Raw genomic sequence first — 23,321 nt, 5'->3', positions numbered from 1 at the left:
TCGTAATTACGTAATCAATTAATTATTGGGCTGGTATGCCAATTAATAGGCCTGAAACGGCACGCTGTGATCCACCATTTTAGCCTGTTCAGCCTATTTTCACATTTTTTAGTTCATAGGACTTTGGTTCATAGCCTATAACTGACATAAAAAAATAGCAGTGTTGATATTAGTAGTTAGTTCGGTGCTTAGTAATAATAGTCAATTTTTTGTTAGTACAATCTTTGTTGGTAGTAGTGTCTTTGTAGTAATATCCAATTCTTTCTGGATCAATTCCAGTGAATTCTTTGTTCCTTAAAGGGAACTTAATTCGAACGTATTCTTGATTGGCAGCTCTCTTTGTAGGAATAAAAAATCTAGAGTATTAGAGGTTTGTTGATAGAAAACGCTTCAGGTTGACATGGGGAGTTGGTGTCCGAGTGGATCAAAGTCATGAGATAGCTCAAGTGGTTAGAGCAGCGGCGTATTTAGCCGAAGGTCGTGGGTTCGAATCCCGCTCGTGACACTGACTTTTTCATTTCAACCAATGCCTTAAACAAAGATTATGAATAATAATTAACTAGCAAGTGTTGTGAAATTTGGTAGTTTTCTTAATTGTCGACCCAAAGTAATCAAAAGTATAATTATATTGAAAAATCTGTTTCGTTATTGAATTTAGTGACGTGCGAAACCAAACTAATTGTTTGAAGTTTCGAAGATTAGGCATATAATAGGGTGGTTTGAATTTTAGCAAACAGGATATCGTGGAAAATTGCGTTTAAAAAAAAACACTTCAGCACCGATCACAAGGGGATGTCGAGCAAACAAGAAGGTCATTATTTATAACTGTCCCCGTGTGAATTTAATTAAAACGCGATCTCAGTATTTTGTAATCGATTACGTCTCGTGTTAAACTTCATAATTCACACCGGGCCTTTCTTCAGCATTGTAGAATTTGAATAAACAGCTCAACCTAGTTCGACCGAAGGTAATAAACCTCGAAAACGTCGTAATAAAAATCCTGAATATAAAAAAAAAAAATTGTCGAATTAATATAATTAAAACTCTTAAACGTAAAACATTATTGTCAAGGTGAAAAACAAAAGTACCACTCGAATTACCGTATGAATTTTAATTAAGCCTGGACGTCACCTTGTCATATAATTGTAGTATGCAATCCACTTTGATTTACGGCGATATTTACCCAGCGGTGCTGCATGTCGTACAGGGATGAAGCTAACTCGTAAATTCTTGCCTCCCCCACAGATTGTTTCTAGAGCTGGGCTCTTGGAACATTAACGAACAAGTTTCCTCTCATTCCCCCCTCATTTCGAACGTTTTATTTAATTTTATTAAACAATACAGGATATCGCAATACGGCATAAAACTGAAAATTGTCAAACAAGAACAGAAGTTTCTCAAAATATCGCCCAGTTCATATAATCATATTGACCAAACAGACATCCACCAACAAAGAAGACATAACTACAAAGAACCGAAGAGAATTAGCGAAAAATACTAAAGTACTTCCTAATTGATTAAAAAGATAAAATAATTATTCCCCAATACCGACAAAAACCTGATTACCTATTTCTGACTATTACTACAAAGACACCGAACCGACGAAAACCTGACTACCTATTTCTGACTATTACTACGAGGACACCGTACTGACTAAAATGTCACTATCTCTGTCTGGCTATTACTACAAAGACACCATACCGACAAAAACCTGACACCTATTTCTGACTATTACTACAAAGACACCGAACCGACAAAAACCTGACTATCTCTGTCTGGCTATTACTACAAAGACACTATACCGACAAAAACCTGACTACCTATTTCTGACTATTACTACGAAAACACCGTACCGACTAAAACCTATCTCTGTCTGGCTATTACTACAAAGACACTATACCGACAAAAACCTGACTACCTATTTCTAACTATTACTACGAAAACACCGTACCGGCTAAAACCTATCTCTGTCTGGCTATTACTACAAAGACACCATACCGACAAAAAGCTGACTATCTATGTTAGACTATTACTACATAAATGGCTGAAACACCTTCTTCAATTCACTAGAAAGAAACTTCAGAAATACACTCTTAACATTGAACACCAAGAAAAAAAAAGAGATGATTATAAACACAGGAGCGCCAACATTAACAAAACCGTCCATAATTGACTATTAATACCAAAACAGACCTACCCACAGATTGAATTGACTATAACTACTTCTCAGGTACCTCATCTCCCTCCAAACAGAGACAACATATTTCACAATTATTATTTACCCTTGTCATAACAAAACAACGATACAAGAATGCAGAATTGGTGTTACAAAGACACCTACTAACCATGAATGCATCAATACTAATTAATTGACTATTCCGACAAAGTCTGGCATAAAAAAGGTATTTCTACCATTATTGAGTCACTATTACGACAATGACCATCCAACAAAGACATAACCTCATTTCTATTAACTATTACTACAAAGAAAACCTCCTAAAAGTCTTAAATACATTTCAATTGATAACTGCGGCGAGGACGACACAATTATAAAAAATCCTGTAAATTTTCCATCATAACGACAATTCCGACACATTAACCTTAGCAAAAATTTATATTACAAAAAAAAAAAAACGAAAAAAAACTCCTTATTACAAACCCATTATATTTAATGGTCTATTGACCAAATTACTTCTTTCAATTAATTATTATTTCATGTAAGGTCTTGAATGAAATGAAAAAGTTAGTGTCACGATCGGGATTCGAACCCACGACCTTCGGCTCAATACGCCGCTGCTCTAACCACTTGAGCTTGCTTAGACACGTACATAGAGATTTTACAAAATAACAAGATAATTTCGAAGTTTTATCGTAAGATTGATAATAATGGTTATTTTCTTACTGAAACCATGAAGCGTTTCGGAAAATTCTGCTAGTGTCAGATCGGAGAGGTTGGTGAATAAAAGTTTTAAAATCAACGTAATAAATACGTAAAGTGCATAGTTTATTAATAGGCGTAAAGCATAGTGGCACCGGAAATAATGGAAGAGATCGACTTACTCACTGGTTATCACCCTCCATTTCTTCAGTCTTATCGGATCAATGAGACATTTGGGCACAAACGAGGACGTTACAGGATGATTTTATTGAAACTTGAATTGGTGACAATGAAGTCTGAATTGTGTCAATACTTTTGTCCACTTTCGCTGCCGTAGTCTGTTAAAATCTAGTTTTTTCTTTGTTTAAAACATGGAGTTTGTAATTATAGCAAGTTACAAGTAAAGTAATTCCTGCCGTACCCGTTGGGTGTCGAGATGAGAAGTCAATAGTATAATAGTTTTGTGTTTTGTGTCTTTTGATGGATTTAAAGTCTTCAGTTAAACGTGACCCTGTAAGGAAAAAATTGACAAAATCATCCACTACAGTTTAAAAAGTCAATAATAAGTCTTTGAATAGATGGGCTCCTTGAAGTGATAATTAATTCTAATTTCAATTCATTAATATTTTTATGTAAGGTTTTGGTTGAAATGAAAAGTTATTGTCATAAGTCGGATTTGAACCCACGACCTGGATACTTCGCTGCTCTGCCACTTGAGCTATCGTGACTTCGATCCACTCGGACACCAACTCTCCATCTCAACCTATCTACCAACAAACCTCTAATACTCTAGATTTTTTATTCCTACAAAGAGAGCTGCCAATCAAGAATACGTTCGAATTGACACTACAAAGACACTGGAACCAATAAAGACACAACAAAAACGACTATTACATTTTCTATTAAGTAACCTTTAGCTACTCCAGAATTGTTTTTTCCTACTATTGCAGCTATTAACCAAGAATACTTCTGAACGATTTCTAAATAGTCACAGCAGAAACGACTATTACTATTCCAATCGAGAAACTTCTAACTACTCTAAAAATTAAACTACAAAGATAGCTGCCGACGAAGAATACTTTCGAATTGACTATTACTACAAAGAAACCACAGGGACGACTATTATAATTTCTATCAAGAAACCTTTAACTACTCCAGAATTGTTTATTCCTACAATGACAGCTATTAACCAAGAGGACATTCGAATTGACTGTTATCAGAAAGGCTGAACGAAATGACTATTACAATCTTTGTTGCGAAAACCTCTAACTACTCTATAATTTTTTATTCCTACAAAGACAGCTGCCAACAGAGAATACTTTCGTATTGACTATTACTACCAAAACAGAATAGAACGGACTATTACAATCTTTGTCATGAAAACCTCTAACAACCTAGAATGTTTTATTCCTCAAAGACAGCTGCCCACCGAGAATACTTTCGAATTGACTATTACTACAAAAACAGAACCGAAATGACTATTACTATTTTTGTCTGAATACCTTTAACTACTCTAGAATTTTTTATTGCTACAAAGACAGCTGCCAACCGAGAATACTTTCGAATTCGACTATTACAACAAAGACATGAGAACCAAAAAAGACACAACATAAAGGATTATTACTATTTATATCAAGAAAACCTCCATCCCCAGTATTGTTTGTTCATAGCAAACAGCTATCAACCACCAATCAACAAAGAAAATCACTACAAATGTCAGTTTCCTGTCATAAACCATTTTAACTATTTATCAAAGATCGTCCAAGGAACCAACAAAGACCCCACAGAAACGACTTTCGATCTAAATCTTTACCGACCAAACATAGCCTTTATCTCCACCTGCTCTTACGACTGTTGTTGATCATAGCGTAAAACGTAAACATCCATCACGACCAAGGATGACATTAGTGTCAGCGCTGATGTTCATACAAATAGACCCAAGTACCACGTAGCGTCGGGAAAGAAGTAAACTAATTAAAACCAAAACGCAATAAACGATAAAAGGAAAAGTCAATTTGCTTTTCCGGCCGGTGTGAATATCGAATTGGCGCGTATTTCGAGGAGGGTTGTTAGTTGGGCGTGGAGACGTTGCGCCTCGCCCTGCCGAACCGCGCCGGACCTTCACGAAACTCACCCCCTTTTGTTAAATCGATGTGCTCCAGGGGGAGCGGATCGCTTCGCTCAGTCGGCGTGGCTCCCCCCAACTCTCAACACTACTCCATTAACAAGTAAGTAAACAATACTATCTCTTATCACAAACGCGACTAGGTGAAGTAGAAATCTTACTGACCTAACGCATGTACGATTTTTTTTGTAAGGTGCAGTTTAAAGGTGAGCGTGGCTTTTTTTTGGTCATTTTTAGACTGTTCCTAAATACCATAACCTTGTTGATTTGGGGGTGTAAATAAATATTATTTTAAATCTCAACTTTTTCATTTATTATGGAAATTTGCATTAAAAACTACACCTTTTTGTTTAACGATATACCTAGAAAATTTAAGCTACGGGTACAAATTATAATATACTCCATGGTAATTTATATTATGTAACCTAGAAGGATAAGGATGACAGAGTAAGGTCAGGAGTTTAAACAAATCTGGATTGTTTTACAACACTTTAAATTTTTGAACTCTGATTGATATTGGGCCATTAAAATACAAATATATTATAACATAAAGGCATATTGCCTGGAGTGTTCTTGCCTATGGGATTGACTTTTCGATATTTATTTCAAAAACCTTGAAAAAATATATCTCGACTGAGGGTTTTTGTTTTTCTTCCGCCCGGTCTATTTAATGCACACACCCGGCCCTGAATTAATGCCTTTATTCGACAAAAAACAATATAATTCAAAAGGAGGGCCATAAAGGGCGGAATAGGGCATAGTTTTAAAGACGTTAATTGATATATAACCGCGTGGGCGTGAAAATGACCTTAGCCGTTAAAACGCCCTTTTGTAATAAATATTATGATAGTGAAGCGGGCCTGGTGTGAATTTGCCATCTCTACGTACGATTAGGAATTTATAAAAAAAAGAAAAAATCAGAAAAGCGATTAAATAAAATCTAGATTAACGGAAAATTACAATACCAAAAACATTTATACACGATTAGTAAAAAAAGATCCTAGATGTCTAAAATCAGCCTAAACACAATAATAACACCTTGTCAATACTGATCTTCTAAGGTACGTCGATTTTGTCCGTTCGTGCGTGGTTCATACGTGTAAAATATTACCCCAACCTATCTGATTACAGCGAGACTTCTCTATAAGTATCCTTCGATATTTTTAAAAGGACGATCCTGATTAACGTGTAATGGTATGAGAAGATTGATTGGGTCGGAAGAAGAACAAAAATGTGGCAAAGTTTAAAAGCTTAAATTATTGGTTTTCCAAAAAAAAAAAAGAAAAAAAAAGTACTCGGTGATAACAGAGAAGAAATTGCATAGACTTTATTCTTGTCTCTCGCTACTTTCTCACTTATTCTCTCTTTACATCTGTTTAGACTACTTGCAAGCTCATGTTGTAAAATAATGGGGCTAATGTGTAAAATTTACTTCGTAGATTGAGTTAATTTTGCACTATATAATGAATATACTCACGACGGCATTTACGTTAATAAATACATTCATACATCAATAGTTTAAAAAAAAATCACAATATATAATACCATACTACGAACCACTCCAGTTCATCTCTTATGGAAATGTTCCTTCGTCTTTTCATTCTTAAAGCCCACAAAGCTCCTAACCACAAAAACTGTTCTAGATCCATCAGCCTTCTTCAATGTCCCACTTGAAAGACTCATTTTAAAGAGCTTAATAACCCATCCTAAATACACATAAAATCATTTCTGCTCACTAATTCTGCTTCATCGACACTATCTGCACTGCTGTAGAGAATAACAAGTACTTGGATGTGCTCCTAGTAGTACAGGCTTTGGTAGGGTCTGGCACCCGGGCATGCTTTATAAAACCCACTTTTTATTACTTTATCCTGAAATCTTATCTGACTGTCGGCTGCTTCAGAGTGAGGCGCGGCACGAGTTCTCGGAAGTAAGACAGAAACAAGCCGGCGTCTCACATGGAAGCATACTTGGCCCCATTCTTTATGTCATTTTGCTGACTTCGTACACCCTAATACCATCATCACCTCGTCCGAACCCTCTAACTCGAACCATATCCAAGGTACCTCCAACTTCTAAGAACACCTTGAGGTTATCGAAGACTGGCGCGAAAGTGGAGGACAAGACTGAATAAAGACAAATGTACTCAGTGTACGTTCACATGCAAAAAACAGTCTTTCTCTCCTCGGTACATCATGTACAAAGAAATATCGATTTGCATTCTAGCCAAATACTTAGAACTATAACTAGACAGCATACTGAAATGGAATCCCCACACAGGAATTAAGAGGCAACAACTTAACACAATACTTGTATAACTACGAGGACTTCTAGGATCGAAATCCGTCAACACTAAACTAACTTTATGCAGGAATTTACTGCGATCACTTTGGACATATGGAATGACACTGTGGGATTCTGCCAAACCCAGCCAATATCCAGCTCACACAGTCAAAAGTCCTCAGTCAAATCTTCAAAGCTCCTGACTCTCACTAACCTCACTACTACAACGACCTCAACACTGTTTTTGTCAACGAACTGTCAATCCGTTCCGATTCCAAACGTTTCAACCTCTCGATCCATTCCAACCCTGCTTACTGCAAACTACTCGAGAGCGTTGGCGTTGGCGTTACTATTATTATTATTATGTGTAATGCCATTTTTGAGGTGTGTGTGCTTTGTTATGTTGTTTCATGTTTAGTGAGTGTGGACGTGCTTTGTCGCGTTGTGAGAGTGTGACCGTGTATGCATTTTTTCTATCTTTGTCTAAGAAAGAGAGGGTGTGTGTTTTCTGTGTTATGTTCTGTTTCTCATTAGTGAGTTTGGACATGTTTAGTCGTTTTTTGTAAGTGTGAGCGTGTGTCTAATGTCATTTTTTTAATCTTTGTGATAGAGGGTATTCTCTATCTATTGTTTTTTATGGTGTGTTTTTAATCCTTTGCCTGTGACAGCCTGTAGAATGTGTATCGTCCTGTATTTTGTTTTAATTAATTAATTTTTTTACGAGGGCTCGCAACGTCAGAGGTTAAATCAACCCTCGGGGTGCCGTTGTTTTTGAAAAAAAAAGCCCAGTTGTAAGTATGTCGGTTTCGCATGCAGGGCCGCTGGATTCGAACCCGGGACCTTTACCTTACAGTGATGAGCGCCGTGTCAACGCCTAAACCGTTGCGGCCACCTAACTATTTTGTTTTAAACTCTTCAATTAAAACTTCGAAAGGTGAAATTTGTTCCTCTGGTACAACATTTTCCTACATTAATAACTGGTTAACAGAAGTTAGGGTATTTAATTTTAACTGTTGAACTTAATGGACTGCTGTCAAAATTTTGCGAAAACGGGCTGAAAATCCACCTCCAGGGCTTGAAAGAGAACAATAATTGAATAATGGATCTGAAAATGTTAGAAAAGTTTATAAACAATATTGTGGAGATTTTTCAAAAGTCTTCGATACTTTTTGACCGTATTTTTCTTCGTTGACAGTATTAATGAACAATCAACGTTGTTTCTACCAAACATTGCAGTATCTTGCACGTTTTTTGTCTACGATTTGACTGATTTATTTGTGAACTTTTTTTTGGGCAGGCCGTTGAAAATCCGCTGGGCCGCCGTGGTCGTATATACCGGTTCGGCACACCAGATTTGTACCGTTCCATCCCTCCAGCCGCACACTATGTTTATGCCGGCCTCACCCTCGCAATTTACGAGGACGACTCTTGCATCGCTCTCCCGGGAGGCTCGGGTTGCTAAGTTACAGCTTATGGGATTACTTTTACCGTGTACACAGTATCTTCTGATCATCCGGAATGAACGGGAGTCGTTTCTTCCTCCGGCCGTCTTTAAATCTTCAAACGGAAATATAGCTCTAACCGGAGAAACGGGGCAGATTGTTAAAAATGATCCACATGAAGCCCGGAGATCAATTAATAACATATCATCCATACAGGTCTTTAAATATTAAAGGAAAGATTAATGGAGGATTTGTCAGGTTGAATGAATGAACAACTCACCAGTTCATGACTTTTATATTATTGGCGGCGTTTCGGACTTATTTTAGTCCTTCATCAGGCAAAACATTCTAGAAGGAACAAAATACAAATAACGATTTCCACACATTATTCGTTAAAATCTAGTACAGCCACTTACTCGGAGACAGCGAAAATGAAAAGATGCTTGCACAAGTTACCAATCAAATTCAAAAATGAAAGTATAAAAAGTTAAAAAATTGAAAAAGCGTTCCATGTTACTGTTTGAATTCAAATTATTAAACAGGACATAGCAAAAGGCAATAGCTCCAATACAATTGTACTCAGCGTTCGGCTTCTAGAATGTTTTACCTGATGAAGGACTAAAATAAGCCCGAAACGTCGCCAATAATAAACAAAGTCATGAACTGCCGAATTGTTTATTCTCTGGACGCCACCCTGACAAATTCTCCAATCATGTATCCGTCATCGAGCTGACAAGAAACACCAACCAAGGAAAGCTTTCGCGTAAAACCCATATAACTAAAACAGAAATCTAATATTTCCCTTTTCACCTAAATATCGCTGTGGTGGATTTCCAATAAATTTAAAACTGCCGCCTCCCAAAGGTCTATTATTTGTCAGGATCCACGTAGGGCTTGATAGATTGCCAGGGGAAAATCGGAGACGGGGAAAAAAGGAAACGCCGTTGGGAATTGATACAGTGACATTTCACTCAGTCATTAAGCCGTGTATGCATTATTACAAAATGTTGAATAAAAAAAAAATCGTTAAAAAACTATATTTTTGTCTAATGCTTTTTGGCAGTTTTTAAACCCCGGCTTGGGGAAAAGTTTGAAGTACCTCGTACACCGAGGGATCTGTCACAATATGTCAGACCTTATTCCACCTGAGTTTTATTACTTTTTCTTTTAAGCTGGACCTGTTTTATCCCTCTTTCTTCATACACATCCGGTAGTGTTTGGATAAGATGAAATCAGGGATTAATATTTTAAATCGTACTGTGACTCCCCTCCAGTTTCCTTGGTGAATCGTTGATGACTCATGTGGCTTTAATTATACGATGTGTATAAAATCGGAGCTTACTCAACTGTGATAAAATTCGATAAATGATTTATAAACAAGCGACAAAAAATAGCCAAGGATATAAAGACATTCTTAGTAACTAGTTCACTAGTGCTTAGAATTTGTGAACGGGTGTGTAAATGATGGAATGAATCAGTTGCATTTGTGAATGAGTGATTAATAAATTGTACTTGGTAATGGTTTATTGTTGAACGAATGGATTGGCAAATGCGATGAGTCAGCGAGCGATTGATAGATTGAAAGATCCAGTGAATTAGTGATTCCTCGAGGCGGGGTTACACCCACTCCATTCTCGCTAGTAATTCACTTTTACTCTCCAGACGTAGCACACTCACCCCAGAGTACTCCTTTCACGCTAATAAATTACATTCATTCAATAAATTAACACAAACACAACACTCGATAAAAACATAGAAATCTGGTCACATTCACTCTCCAGAAGTATTCGATATTTCACGGTGCGGGGGGTTATAAACAACCCATTCATTTCACGCTAATAAATTACATTCATTCAAATAAATTAACAAACCCAACACTCAACAGTACTCGATATTTCTCGGGGCGGAGATTAAATAACCCCTTCCTTTGTGTGAATGATTTAATGATTTAAATGAATAATTGAATCAATCTGAAAACGAGCAGCAAAGTACCAATTGATAGAATGGTTGATCTAGTGAATGAAAAAATGATTGAACGTGTCAGTAACGTTAATGTTGATAGGTTGAATAAGCTAATGAATGAGTGAATGTGTGAAGAGTCAGTACGGTACGGCTTGATAGTATGAATGAACTATTGACTGAACGAATTAAGGAACGAGTGGATTAGCGAGTGATTGATGGATTAAATGAAAGAGCTAGTCAGTGAGTGAATCTGTGAACGAGTTTATTAGATAACGTTTAAACTGAATGAACTAATGAATGACTGAATTGGTGAAAACTGTCATACGAGTGAGTGGACGAGTAAACAGTTGAATTAATTATTTTCTAGATTCTTTAGCTTTCAGTAAAAATCGAGACTAAATTTAATTTATTTAATTTCTATCCTTTAAATTGCCAATGTTATCTTTGCGATAGAGTCTTAGAATTTTCTGTGACCACGTACATAATTGAAATATCGAAAATACTTGAAGATGCCAAGTGGAGCGTGGAAGCCAATAATTTAAGATTACAGGTAGTTAACATGAAGCGGAAGTATCGCGTGTCTTGAATATCACATGACAGAAGGATTACTTACAGCCATTTTTCGTCACCACTCCAAAAACCCGAAGCCTAACAAAACATAAATTTGTTACGTGTATATTGTAATGATAATTCTATGTAAAAATATGTTAGTTTTCATTGTTTGACTTCCTTAATTAAGAAAATGAGCGTGTTTTTGACGTATGGTTGAATAACCTGATCATGAATTATGAAAAGTTGTTTCTTTTTCTAAAAATCTATGCTTGCATAAAGTTTTTAAGTGTAATATATCCCGAGGTGTAATTTGAAGAGTTCATTGTCCATGGATTCAATTCTGAGTGTAGTCAGGTTGAAAATTATAGCCTGGGGGGGGGGTGCAATTTGTACAGAAGCCCTGAAAGTTTTAAGCATCTTGGATTCTTTCCCGTTTTTCTGTTTGAAGTACACGGACCTCAAGTCAAACCGTTGGTTCCGCCTCGGGGCTTTTTTTTTATAATATATATTTCATCTTCCTTTGTATAACAAAATTTGTAGAGGTTTAATTTGTGCTAACTTCCCAGTGATTCGGCAAACCCGCCTGTTTTCGCAATATCCAAGGGAATTTACTGCGCGTTGGATTTCGTTTTGATTTCTCAGCCGAGGGATTTTAGTATTCATTTATTTATTCTTTGAGTGTAATTTTTTACATAATGTGAAAGTGTTTTTGGTACCGTTAGGGCGTTTGTTTAAGCCGTCTCACTCTTTTACTCCGCTTTTCCTTTACCATCCTACGTGGCCGACGTGACCCGGATCGTTTTATATTTCTTGTTCGCCTGATTTATTTATACCCTGGGCTAACAAATGCCCGGCCTAATCACTCTCAGTGCTTTTCTGGACTTTATCTTTTTCTTCTACCTTGAGCTTTTTGCACATCGGGAATTGATTGGCGAGGAAAATCTGAAAAGAAAATCTTTCTGAATACTTTGATTTATCATAGGCGGGAGAATTTCCCTGATTAATAAATAATGGGCATAAATAACGTGACATGTTAACTTTGCCAAAAAATGGCGTTTCTTTAATAATTCAATGGTCAAAAACGAAGTAGCACTAATCAATATAAAGTTCAGTCTTTCCGTAGTGGTAAAAGACTATTCCCAACTTTTATGGCTATTGGATGCGGTCTGTTTGTCGTAATCAGAAGTTCAGACATACTGATGATGGCGAAACCCATCTGACAGACAAACCCACCGAGGATAGCCCAAAATTGTTGGCAACGACTTCCAAATCAGTTCCATATTGCCTAGATCTTTTTAATTGCTTCGCAGATATATTTTCAGACTGGTTCAAAAGTTTTAATAAAGTTTAAATAATTATTTTGATTGAAGGAAAGCTTACAAGTGAAACGTTAAGTTTAAGCTGTTGAACTTTCATTAAGTATAATAATTATCATTTTCCTGTTAGACCTTAATTTCTCAACCTTTTATGGCTTTATATCTTTCTAGACGCTTTCTGGAACAGGATCATCAGTTTGCGACACAAAAAATGACATTTTGTCCTGATTGTTATTGGATGAAAGCCAGGAAAAAAGTAAAATTGTTAACTTGCTAACTTTTCAATCATTACTAATTTTTTGCAAAACAGGTTCTGGAATAGGATACTTAGTTTGCTGCACAAAAAGTGTCATTTTTTCTTATTGTAATTTCCGAAAGCTCGGAAAAAATAAATAAAAGCGTTACCTTAGTAACTTTTCGTTTAAGCATGGCAACTTTTTGCTACAGTTCTTTGGTCACTTTTTTAGAATAGGATTTGTTAGTCTGGAAAACAAAAAGTGACATTTTTCTGGTTTTAATTGACCGAAAGACATGAAAAACATAAAAATGTTAACTTTCTTACTATTCGTTTAATCATTACTACTTTTTTTTGCCTTTATTTCTTTATAAACAGGTTCTGGAATAGCATACTAGCATACTTAGTTGGCTGCACAAAAAGTTTCATTTTTTTCATATTCCAATTTCCGAAAGCGCGGAAAAATAAATAAATGTTACCTTGATAACTTTTCGTTTAATCATGGCAACTTTTTTTGCTACATTTCTTTGTTCACTTTTTTAGAATAGGATTTGTTATTCTGGAAAACAAAAAGTGACATTTTTCTGGTTTTAATTGACTGAAAGACATGAAAAAACATAAAAATGTTAACTGTCTTACTATTCGTTCAATTATGGTAAATTTTTCAGCCTTTATTTGTTCTATACTGTTTGTGGATACGTTAATTAGTCTACTATACAAAAAATGATATGTTTTTCAGATTTTAATCGTTGTAAGCTTTAAAAAAGTAAAAACTTTAAATTTCTAATTTTTCATTCAATCATGAGAACTTTTTCCCTATGTTTCTTTTGCCTATGGCAACTATGCTGTTTCTGGAATAGGATAATTAGTCTACTGTCCAGAAAGGGATCTTTTTCAGATTTTAATCGGCTGAAAGCGTGAAAAAAACCCGTAAAACTTGCTAACTATTCAGGTATCTTTTTTAGCTTGCAGTTAGTTATAGACTGTTTCTGGAATAGGGTTATCAGTATGCAGTGTAAAATTTACAGTTTTTCTGATATTAATTGGCTGAACACCTGGAAATTTTTTTACCGATATTTCTGTGCAATCTGATTCCTTGAAATCTCTCTTTATACTTAATTAATGTATCTTTATTTTTACTATTTGTTCTTTCATATTATTCCAAAGTTGGGAAATTAACCTGGCTAAAAAATTGAGTGTTGCTTGTAGTTTTAATTGGACGAAAACCTTATAAAGTTTGACTGGCTACCCATTTTAGGGGGCAACAATTTTCCCTATATTTCATTGAAAAAAATGGCCGTTTTTCATTTGTAATTGGACGAAAGCCCATAAACAAAAAATACTTGACTTTTAAAACTTCTTGACTTTCTCTGCAACTGTTCAAACTTTTATTACCTATCCTTCCTTCAGAGGGGGATTTATCCAGTCGGTGAAAAGTGAGAATCGCTGGAAACTTTTGAAATTACGATTGTACGCCAAATCTAATCTCCAACTTGTAATCCTCGTTACCTCGATTAGCAGGTGATTAATTCGATCTCGTGCTCGCCTACGATTGAAATCCCGGCATTTCTTGTTACTAGAGACTACGGACAGTTTCGGAAAGTTGGAATTCTTTTTTGGCAGGTTCTCGATATTTTCTAATAATTTTCCGTGTGATTTTTTCCTTTTCAACACATTGAGTAAATATACCGTTTTATATCAAGTGATCAAGTGTGTTTATTTTACAGGTACCTTTGCTGTCGGCGGGGATGTGAAAGGGGGCAGAGCTAGCCCTAGGCTTCTGCCCCCGGCGTTTTCAAGTCCTAGAACAACCCTTCTAGCAAGCCTCGACAAGTCGATTCTACAGGTGAGAGTGAGAAAGAAAAAACATTACTTTTGTTTGTTCTGCTTGAGACTTGCTATTTGCCTTAACACGAATGCCAAGTCGACTCGAGTTGAAAGCCTCGGTGAACTTCTGTTCAATCTCAAACTTCCTGCGTATGCGGACTGTTTGATACAAATCTTGACTTTACGCGTCCTTTCTCGTTTTAACACCATTTACAGGAGGAATTGGCCCGGAAAAGTTGGTTTTTCCATGGAGTTCTGAGTTGTTGTGACTTGTTTCTTTTTGTAATCTTGTTCCAGGTTTTGTAAGATTCCTGTGTAAATTGGAAAGTTGTGTGTTCAATGGTACCCCGAGAAATTGATCATTTAAATAAAAGCACAATAAACCAGTTTGTCTCCTCCCACATCACTATGTCTATATTGATACATGATTTTCGGCTGGGTATTCTTGCTATACGGTTGAACGCGTGTAAACTCATAGATTACAGACTAAATCCCAGTGGGTATACTATATGGTCTGTTTATCATCATTTTCGTTTGTCAGACAATTTTCTGCATTTAGCAATTTGCTGGTCAAAAATAAACTCAAATACTGGCACTTCTTTGTAGTAATCGTCAATGCTGAGGTAAAGTCTCAGTTTTTAGCTGTTTTTGCAGGTAAAGAAGCTGTAATATCCCGTTCCGCTATTGAATCTTTTTGTATATCAAATTAAATTTGTCACGCCTTTGCAGTAGTTGTCAACCCAGAGTTTGTTAAGTCTCAGTTTGTAGCGGAGTCTTTGTCGTAATAGTAAACTCTGTTGCCATGATATATTTCATGTACGAGTTGTCTTTGTCGAAGAAATTAATTCTGATATGTTTCAATCTGTAAGTAATGACTTGGAGGTGGTTATGTCTTATTTTGTTGCGGAGTCTTTGTCGTAATAGTAAACTCTGTTGTAGTGATATATTTCGTGTACTAGTTGTCTTTGTCGTAGAAATTAATTCTGAGATGTTTCAATCTTTAAGTAATAGACTTGGAGGTGGTTATGTCTTATTTTGTTGCGGAGTCTTTGTCGTAATAGTGAGTTTTGATGAAACGAAGTCTCAGTTTGACGAGTTGTAAACTCATAGATTACAGACTAAATATCAATGGGTATACTATTTGGTCTGTTTATCATAATTTTCGTCTGTCAGACAATTTTCGGCATTTAGCGATTTGGTGGTCAAAAATAAACTCAGACACTTTGGCACTTCTTTGTTGAAATAGTCAATGCTGAGGTAAAGTCACAAGTTTTAGCTGAGTGTTTGTAGGTAAAGAAGCGGTTATTAGTTAGTTCTGCTATTGAATCTTTTGGTACATCATATTAAATTTGTTACGCCTTTGCAGTAGTTGGCAACCCTGAGTTTGTGAAATCTCAGTGTGTAGCGGAGTATTTGTCGTAATAGTAAACTCTGTTGTAGTGTTATATTTCGTGTACTAGTTGTCTTTGTTTTGGAAATTAATTCTGAGAAGTTTCAGTGGAGGAGCTATGTCTTATTTTGTCGCAGAGCCTTTGTCGTAATAGTGAATTTTGATGAAATGATGTCTCAGTTTGACGAGTTGTATTTGTTTTAGAAAATTCGTCACAAGTTTTTACGGTCTTTAAACAATAGACAAAATTTAGGTGGTTGTTTTATTTTTTTTAGCGGAATCTTGTCATAATAGTCAATTTTGAAATTAAATCTTTGTTAATCTTGTAAATCGTATGAAAGTAGGCGGTAAAGCTAGCTGAAATTTCCCTACGATACCAGGACATGATCTGACAAAGCTGACGCTATTGATAATTCGCTCACACCTACAGGAAATGGGAACAACAGGAATCTGAAAAAAAAGAAGAGTTTATAGCTATATTTCAATATTAGCAGCCCTGGCGAAATGCTTTGGAAGGCAGATTCGTAGCAAAGATCTAAATCAATATGGCATTCTAACCTAGGACGCTTCTCATCTAGGATGAAGAGGACATCATAATTATATGTCAAATATTGGTTTCATCACTATATTGGTAAGGTGTGTACAAGTAACTGAAAGAAAATCTGTAGCGTAGTCTTCGTCGTAATAATCGATTGTGAGGTTGTAAAATCTCTGTTTGTAGTAGTCTTTTGGTAATAGTCAATTCTGAGGTGATAATATTTTTGTTGATCGCGGTGTCTATTTTAAAGATCTTTGTAGTAATAATCAATTCTGAAATAACAGTGGTTTCTTTGAAGGCAATTGAACTTGTCATGTATTTTTCCTAATAGCCAATTCTGCGGTGGTTAAAACTCACTATTTTGCGAAGTCTTTGTCGTATTAACCAAATTATGTTGTAACGATATCTTAGTAGGACGAGTTATCTTTGTTGTAAAATCATTTAGAAGTAGTTTTAAAGATCAATTTAAAACTAGTTACGGCATTTGTAGTAACAGTCAATATTGAGTTCGTTAAGTCTCAGTTTGTAGCGGAGTATTTGTCGTAATAGTCAATACTTAAGTCTTGTTTTAACAGTTAAGTCTGAGTTTGCGACGACGTTTTTGCCATTTTGTCAAGTCAGTCAGTTCTCGAGTATTGAAATCTTTTAGGGACGTGTCTTTTTAGTCAGAATCAATTCAGCAGATGGTACATCTATTTGGTTGTAGTCAGTATTTAGATAGTTCCTTTTCGATTTGTGGCAGTCATGTCATCTTGGTTTGTCTCTATATCTTTCTAGTACAAACCAATTTACAAGTAGATTTGTCTTCGTTGTTAATTCTGAATTGTATGGAGGTAGTGCAGTCTGTAATAATAGTCAATATTGTGGCAATGTTACTGATGTAGGTAATGCTTTTTTGCAAAAGTCTTTGTAGAAAAGATTTATTTTATTCGAAAGCGTGATAGTTCTCAACAATTTAATTTTTGTTGTCACCCTGGCCTCCTTTTTCTTGCCGTTTTCATTCAAAATTATTTGATTTTCCTTAATATTTTGAATAATTGATGAAGTGAAACCGGTGCTTTTTTTATATATATGATTTTCCATTTCTTTAAACTTATAGTTGTGAGAGATGCTTTTGTAATGAAGATATTGCGAACCTTGAATAGTTAAGTTGCTCACCTACTTAACCTTTCCAGTTAGGATTGTTATAAATGGATTTCACTTATATATAATGAAGCGCATATCTCGCTTTCATATTCGAATTTCTAGTTCATTTAAACTTCTGTCAACTCATGCTGTGTCATGCCTTTTTCGGAATTAAGTAGGCTGATACAATTAGCTTGTAATAACAATTCTGTTTGTTTGACTAATTGAAAATCGTGAAATCAGACCGCCTCCGTCTTCGACTCGTTGACTGTCGACGGCCTTATCACATTCGATCATTCATAGTCGGCCTATTGTAGTCGTAAAGCTCCTTAAGCCGTCGGGTAAAGCAGCGGATCCTTCTTCCACGTTTATCAACCGGCCGGAATGTACCATCTGTGTCTGTTTTATCGTGTCGGAGAAATTGTAATTAGTCTGGAAAATGGTCGCTGTTAAACTTGAAACGGACCCCACCCCCGTCTTCCCTGAGACTTGCCACGGTTGTGTTTCAAAATTCAATCTTACCCTGTGATGGGAACTTGTGGTACAGCCCCTTTATTGACTTAACATTTCCCCCTTCTGATTACTGGCCCTTCAGATCCTTGAAATAGTGGAAAAGTTCAAAACCATGGATGAAACATTGTGTTTAGACAATGAAAGAACTTTTCTTCAATTAAAACTTAAATATTATCTTTAACCATATTTAACTACCTAATGATACAAACAAGCTTTAAACTACAGATATAATTGAAGAGGCCGTATTTAATAACTGTCAAAGTGTTTTGCTTACTCTTGTTAAGTTTAATGTAATTTTGTACACTTTAATAAGGAATACAAAACCGGAGAATGAATCATATAAAAAAAGAATATATTTTGCAAAAATATGATTCTCCTTTATTTTTTATCAGATAGACCGTCCAGATTATCATTAAAAAAAACGATTTAAGCTGAATAATAAAGATGCTGTATTGCATTGATTAGACTATACATAACAGAAAAGACGAAAGAATCCATCGAGTCATCGTACTAACAAAACTGTATTTTTACTGACTAATTCAAAACCTACATAGTGAAATAATTACTATGACTTAATAAAAACAACTTTTCAAAATACTACGAAAAAACTACTAAATTTACACCTCGATACCTGCAAAATTATTTATGCTATAAACCTATCAAAAACGACTGCAGGACACGGCCAGCAACAAAGACTCAATACCGTAATTGACTATTCCGACAAATTCTGGCAGAAAAAAGGCGTTACTACCATCAATTGACTCACTATTACGACAATGACCCTTCCAACAAAGACATAACCTCATCTCTATTAACTATTACTACAAAGAAAACCTCCTAAATGTCTTAAATACATTTCAATTGATAACTGCGGCGAGGACGACACAATTATTAAAAAAATCCATCAAATTTTCCATCATAATGAAAATTCCGACAGATCAACCTTATCAAAAATTGATGTTACAAAAAACAGGTATTACAAACCAATTACATTTAATAGTTCATTGACCAAATTACTTCTTTCAATCAATTATTCTTTTTATGTAAGGTATTGGCTGGAATGAAAAAGTTAGTGTGACGAGCGGGATTCGAACCCACGACCTTCGGCCACGCCACTGCTCTAACCACTTGAGCTATCGTGACAAGTGGTTGGAAGCGAACGTTCCAGCTTTTGGATTGGGTATACAAAAAAATACTACCAAGGGATAGGGGTAAAAGAAGCGGCCATATGTCCTTCTGCCTATGTAGATCTATTGTGCTTTTCTACTTTTTTATAACTCACTGACCAGCTTCAGTTGGTGATCAACGTCCATAGCCTTGCCAGTGGGTCTTTAGTGTAGAGCCATGCTTGCGCATTTTCCTCACCGAGTTGCAAGAATGTACACCTACGCAGACCTTCACAAAAACACAAAAGTATTCTGTGTTTTCCCCTTCTTCCTGGCAATATTTGCACGGTATTTCTTATGTCTTTTCTCCTATCCGGTCCTTCTTAGGCAGAAGTACCCTGTCAGGAGTCCACCTAGAATCCTGTTTCGGTTGTGGTTGCCTTCCAGTAATTATTTTGTAGGTTTTGCAGATGAATCCATGAATCGTTTAGCGTGCCTCATACCCGTGGTATTGTTCCACCAGGTTTTGGACTCATTAAGAATCCACTTTTAAATGTATCATTTTTTTGTGGCAAGATGCTAGGCCACAGTATAAGACTTGTACTCTAACGACAGTACAGCAAAGACACTATTTTCGAAAGAAAAAAGTTTATTATACCACAAAAGAAACCTACTTCAACGAACGTTGATTGGTCTATTGGAAATGACTCAGCCCTCAACGAAGATCTACCAAGTTTACATTTCACCACGTAAGAATTGACTTGTGCTATAAACCTAACAAAAACGATGGGACTACTAGGACACGACCTCCAGCAAAGACGTTACAACTTTAAAATAGACTATTTCTACAAATCAGCCAATGACCAAACTACACTGACTTCCGTATTGCCTTTGAACTTTAACATTTACATTTATCTACCAATGAATTGACTTGAACTATAAAATTACCAAAAACTCCAGGACTGTGAAGACCCACTTTGCAACAAATAAGTAACAAGGTTTCACTTGACTCTTCATTAAAAGCAAAATATTTCAATTACCTAATTTCCTTTAATTCTGATCTAACAAGTTCTGGATGGACCGTTCTAGAAAACAACATTACCAAATTTACATTACATTAACTGTGAATAAATCGACATGTACTATAGACCTATCGACGCAATTACAAAAACACTATATGCAATTGACTATTACTGCAAAAACACTACGACTGTAAAGATGCTAGAATGTAATATACTGTAATGTAAGTAATTATTGGTACATTGGGTTCCCGATTACTCATCGTCAACAAGACAAGAGGATCTTTAACGTCCGCACCTATGCGGCCTTATCGGACGTTTTGATTCTCAAGATGAGAGCTGACGCACCTCTGCATACGACGGAAAAGTGTTACCGCCGCAGCATTAGTGTAGTGGTGTCCCGGCCCCTAAGGGTCGGTAGCCACGCTCTCCGCTTGTCCACTCCGAATGGTCGGGCCCGCATTGTGCGTCGGGTCATACGCCGCATGCGAGGGGCTAACGGGCCGAAATACATCAGCCCGTCCCCCCCCTCGCGTACTCCCTAGGTAGAGAAGACAACTCTATCTATCTGAGTGTTGAGGCTCCTCCAGCGTAGAAACTTCCGGGAACGCCCCGACAACGGTTTCGGATTATAGTGGGATTGCTACCCACCCCCTAGATGAGAACTGTCTACGGTAAAAGGTCTCTTATCGAGCTCAGTCTACACCTGCACGTAATCGAGGGACGCCATAGGTCTAGCTTAGGTGGTCCGATCCTTCGCTTCCCCAAGGGTACCACGCCGGTCATACGCACAACAATGCAAAGCATACTCGAGTCAAAGACCGCCGATATCACTACCCTTTTCCAATCGCTTACTTACGCATTCGAGGGACTGTAGCATGATCATGACGTCCTCAACGCTTACATGCTGTCGTCCGGTCGCAACGTCTCCCGTGAGGAACGGGGGGTAATACATTGGCCATACGCAAGCTTCACGAAAGGTCCCAGATAGAAGACAGCCTCTGTCTAAGTTCCCGCCAGGGGCGTCACCACAAGCCACCACGAGTCCATCCCAATGTGACTCTGGGCTGGTTTTTGAAACGTTGAGTCACCCCGTGGTACAGATGGCCATACAACCCTCCCCCGTCTTTGTAGACAGGATCTGGTGCACTGGCCCTCGTGTGACTCTGCTAAGGCACCCGACGCCCCTGCCGACCCTGAGGCCGACATAAGACAGCTTGTGCTTTAGAGAGGTTGCCACGCCCTCTGGGCTGCACCATTATTTTGTGCCCGGATACCCCCCTTGTAACCAAGGGTTAGGAGGGGTCACAGGATAGAATGAAGGAATTCGGATTGAGAAACAGGGCCGCGGAAGAGAACACGAGGTGAGCCGTTTCGGGGTCTCGAGTCTCAACCGCACTATACCACCTGTTGTCGCCGTGGTTCCACATAGAGTGGGCCATGACTCCCAGGGGGGGGGGTGAAAATTATTGGTACAAAGTACCATGATGCAATTGACTATCACTTCATAACACTTAATTAATTGACTATCCTACGAAGACACCATGATGCAATTTATTGTCGCTACAAAGACACTATGCAGTAATTGACTAGCACTGCAAATATCATACGGCCTAATTATCTATAATTATAAAGACACTACGATGCAGTTTACTATCCCTACAAAAACACTACTTGAGTTGATTATTGCTACAAAGGCACTATACAGCAATTTGTTGGCACTGCTCTATGAAACAATTAATTATCACTTCGAAGACGCTACGATGCAATTTACTGTGGCTGCAAACATAGTACTTTGATTGTCACTACAAATATATAAATAATAGACAGTTGCTACAAAAACACCACGATGCAATTGATCCCTCCCTAGCCATCCCTATAAAGACAATGTGATATGATGGAATATCACTGCAAAACACTGGAATATAATTAACCATCACTACAAAGACACTATGCAGTAATTGACTATCATGACAAAGATCATATGGCCTAATTATCTATAACTATAAAGACACTATAATGCACTTTACTATCACGACAAAAACACTGCTTGAGTGGATTATTGCTACAAAGGCACTATGCAGCAATTTGTTATCACTGCAAAGACACTAGGAAACAATTAATTATCACTACGAAGACATTACGATACAATTTATTGTAGCTGCAAACACACTACTTTGACTGTCACTACAAAGATATAAATAATTGACAGTTGCTACAAAAACACCACGATGCAATTGATCCCTTCCTAACCATCCCTATAAAGACAATGTGATATGATGGAATACCACTGAAAAACACTGGGATATAACTGACTATCACAACAAAGACACTATGACGCAATTGATAATTGCTATCAAAACACCACGATGTAATTGACTGTTGCTATAAAGGCATTGTGACATAATCGAATATCACTGGAAGCACTGAAATGTAACTGACTATCACACCAAAGACACTATGACGCAATTGATAATTGCTATCAAAACACCACGATGTAATTGACTGTTGCTATAAAGGCATTGTGACATAATCTAATATCACTGCAAAACACTGGAATGTCACTGACTGTCACTACAAAGACTCTATGATGCATTTGACAATTGCTACAAAAATACCACGATGCAATTGACTATTGCTATAAAGTCAATGAGATATGATGGAATATCACTGCAAAACACTCGAATATAACTGACAATCACTACAAAGACACTATGATGAAGTTGACTTTTGCTATAAAATCGTTGTGACATAATCGAATATCACTGCAAAATACTGGAATGTAACTGACTATCACCATAAAGACACTGTTCTTAAACAGACCGCATAACTCAATTTAGTACAAAAACAAAAAAAAAACAACAACAAAAAAACATGATATTTGAACGGAAAATTTTGAATTGCCGTTAAAGTTGCAATGATAAAAATTATCGACGATTACCTAACGGTTGTTGGATTTTAAAAATATTACTATTCATGCAAATTTAGCTTATTTCAAGCTTAGCAGTTA

At 36.7% G+C, this 23,321-nt stretch overlaps 1 protein-coding gene across 11 annotated transcripts in view; it reads left to right on the top strand.

Moving 5' to 3' along the window:
* Positions 1–23,321, top strand: part of LOC106669519 (dystrophin, isoforms A/C/F/G/H-like) — a 328,247-nt gene that overhangs the window by 88,782 nt on the left and 216,144 nt on the right. For all 11 annotated transcript variants that reach the window (XM_024227801.1, XM_024227799.1, XM_024227800.1 and 8 more), the window contains one exon: positions 14,521–14,639. In XM_024227801.1, coding sequence (XP_024083569.1) covers positions 14,521–14,639 — 119 coding nt within the window. The remainder of the gene's footprint in view (positions 1–14,520; positions 14,640–23,321) is intronic.

This window comes from Cimex lectularius, unplaced genomic scaffold, assembly GCF_000648675.2.
Source record: "Cimex lectularius strain Harlan isolate CLEC.00 unplaced genomic scaffold, Clec_2.1 scaffold229, whole genome shotgun sequence".
NCBI classification, from domain to species: domain Eukaryota; kingdom Metazoa; phylum Arthropoda; class Insecta; order Hemiptera; family Cimicidae; genus Cimex; species Cimex lectularius.
Note: the sequence above shows the minus strand (reverse complement) of the source record. Positions and strands in the feature narration are given on the sequence as shown.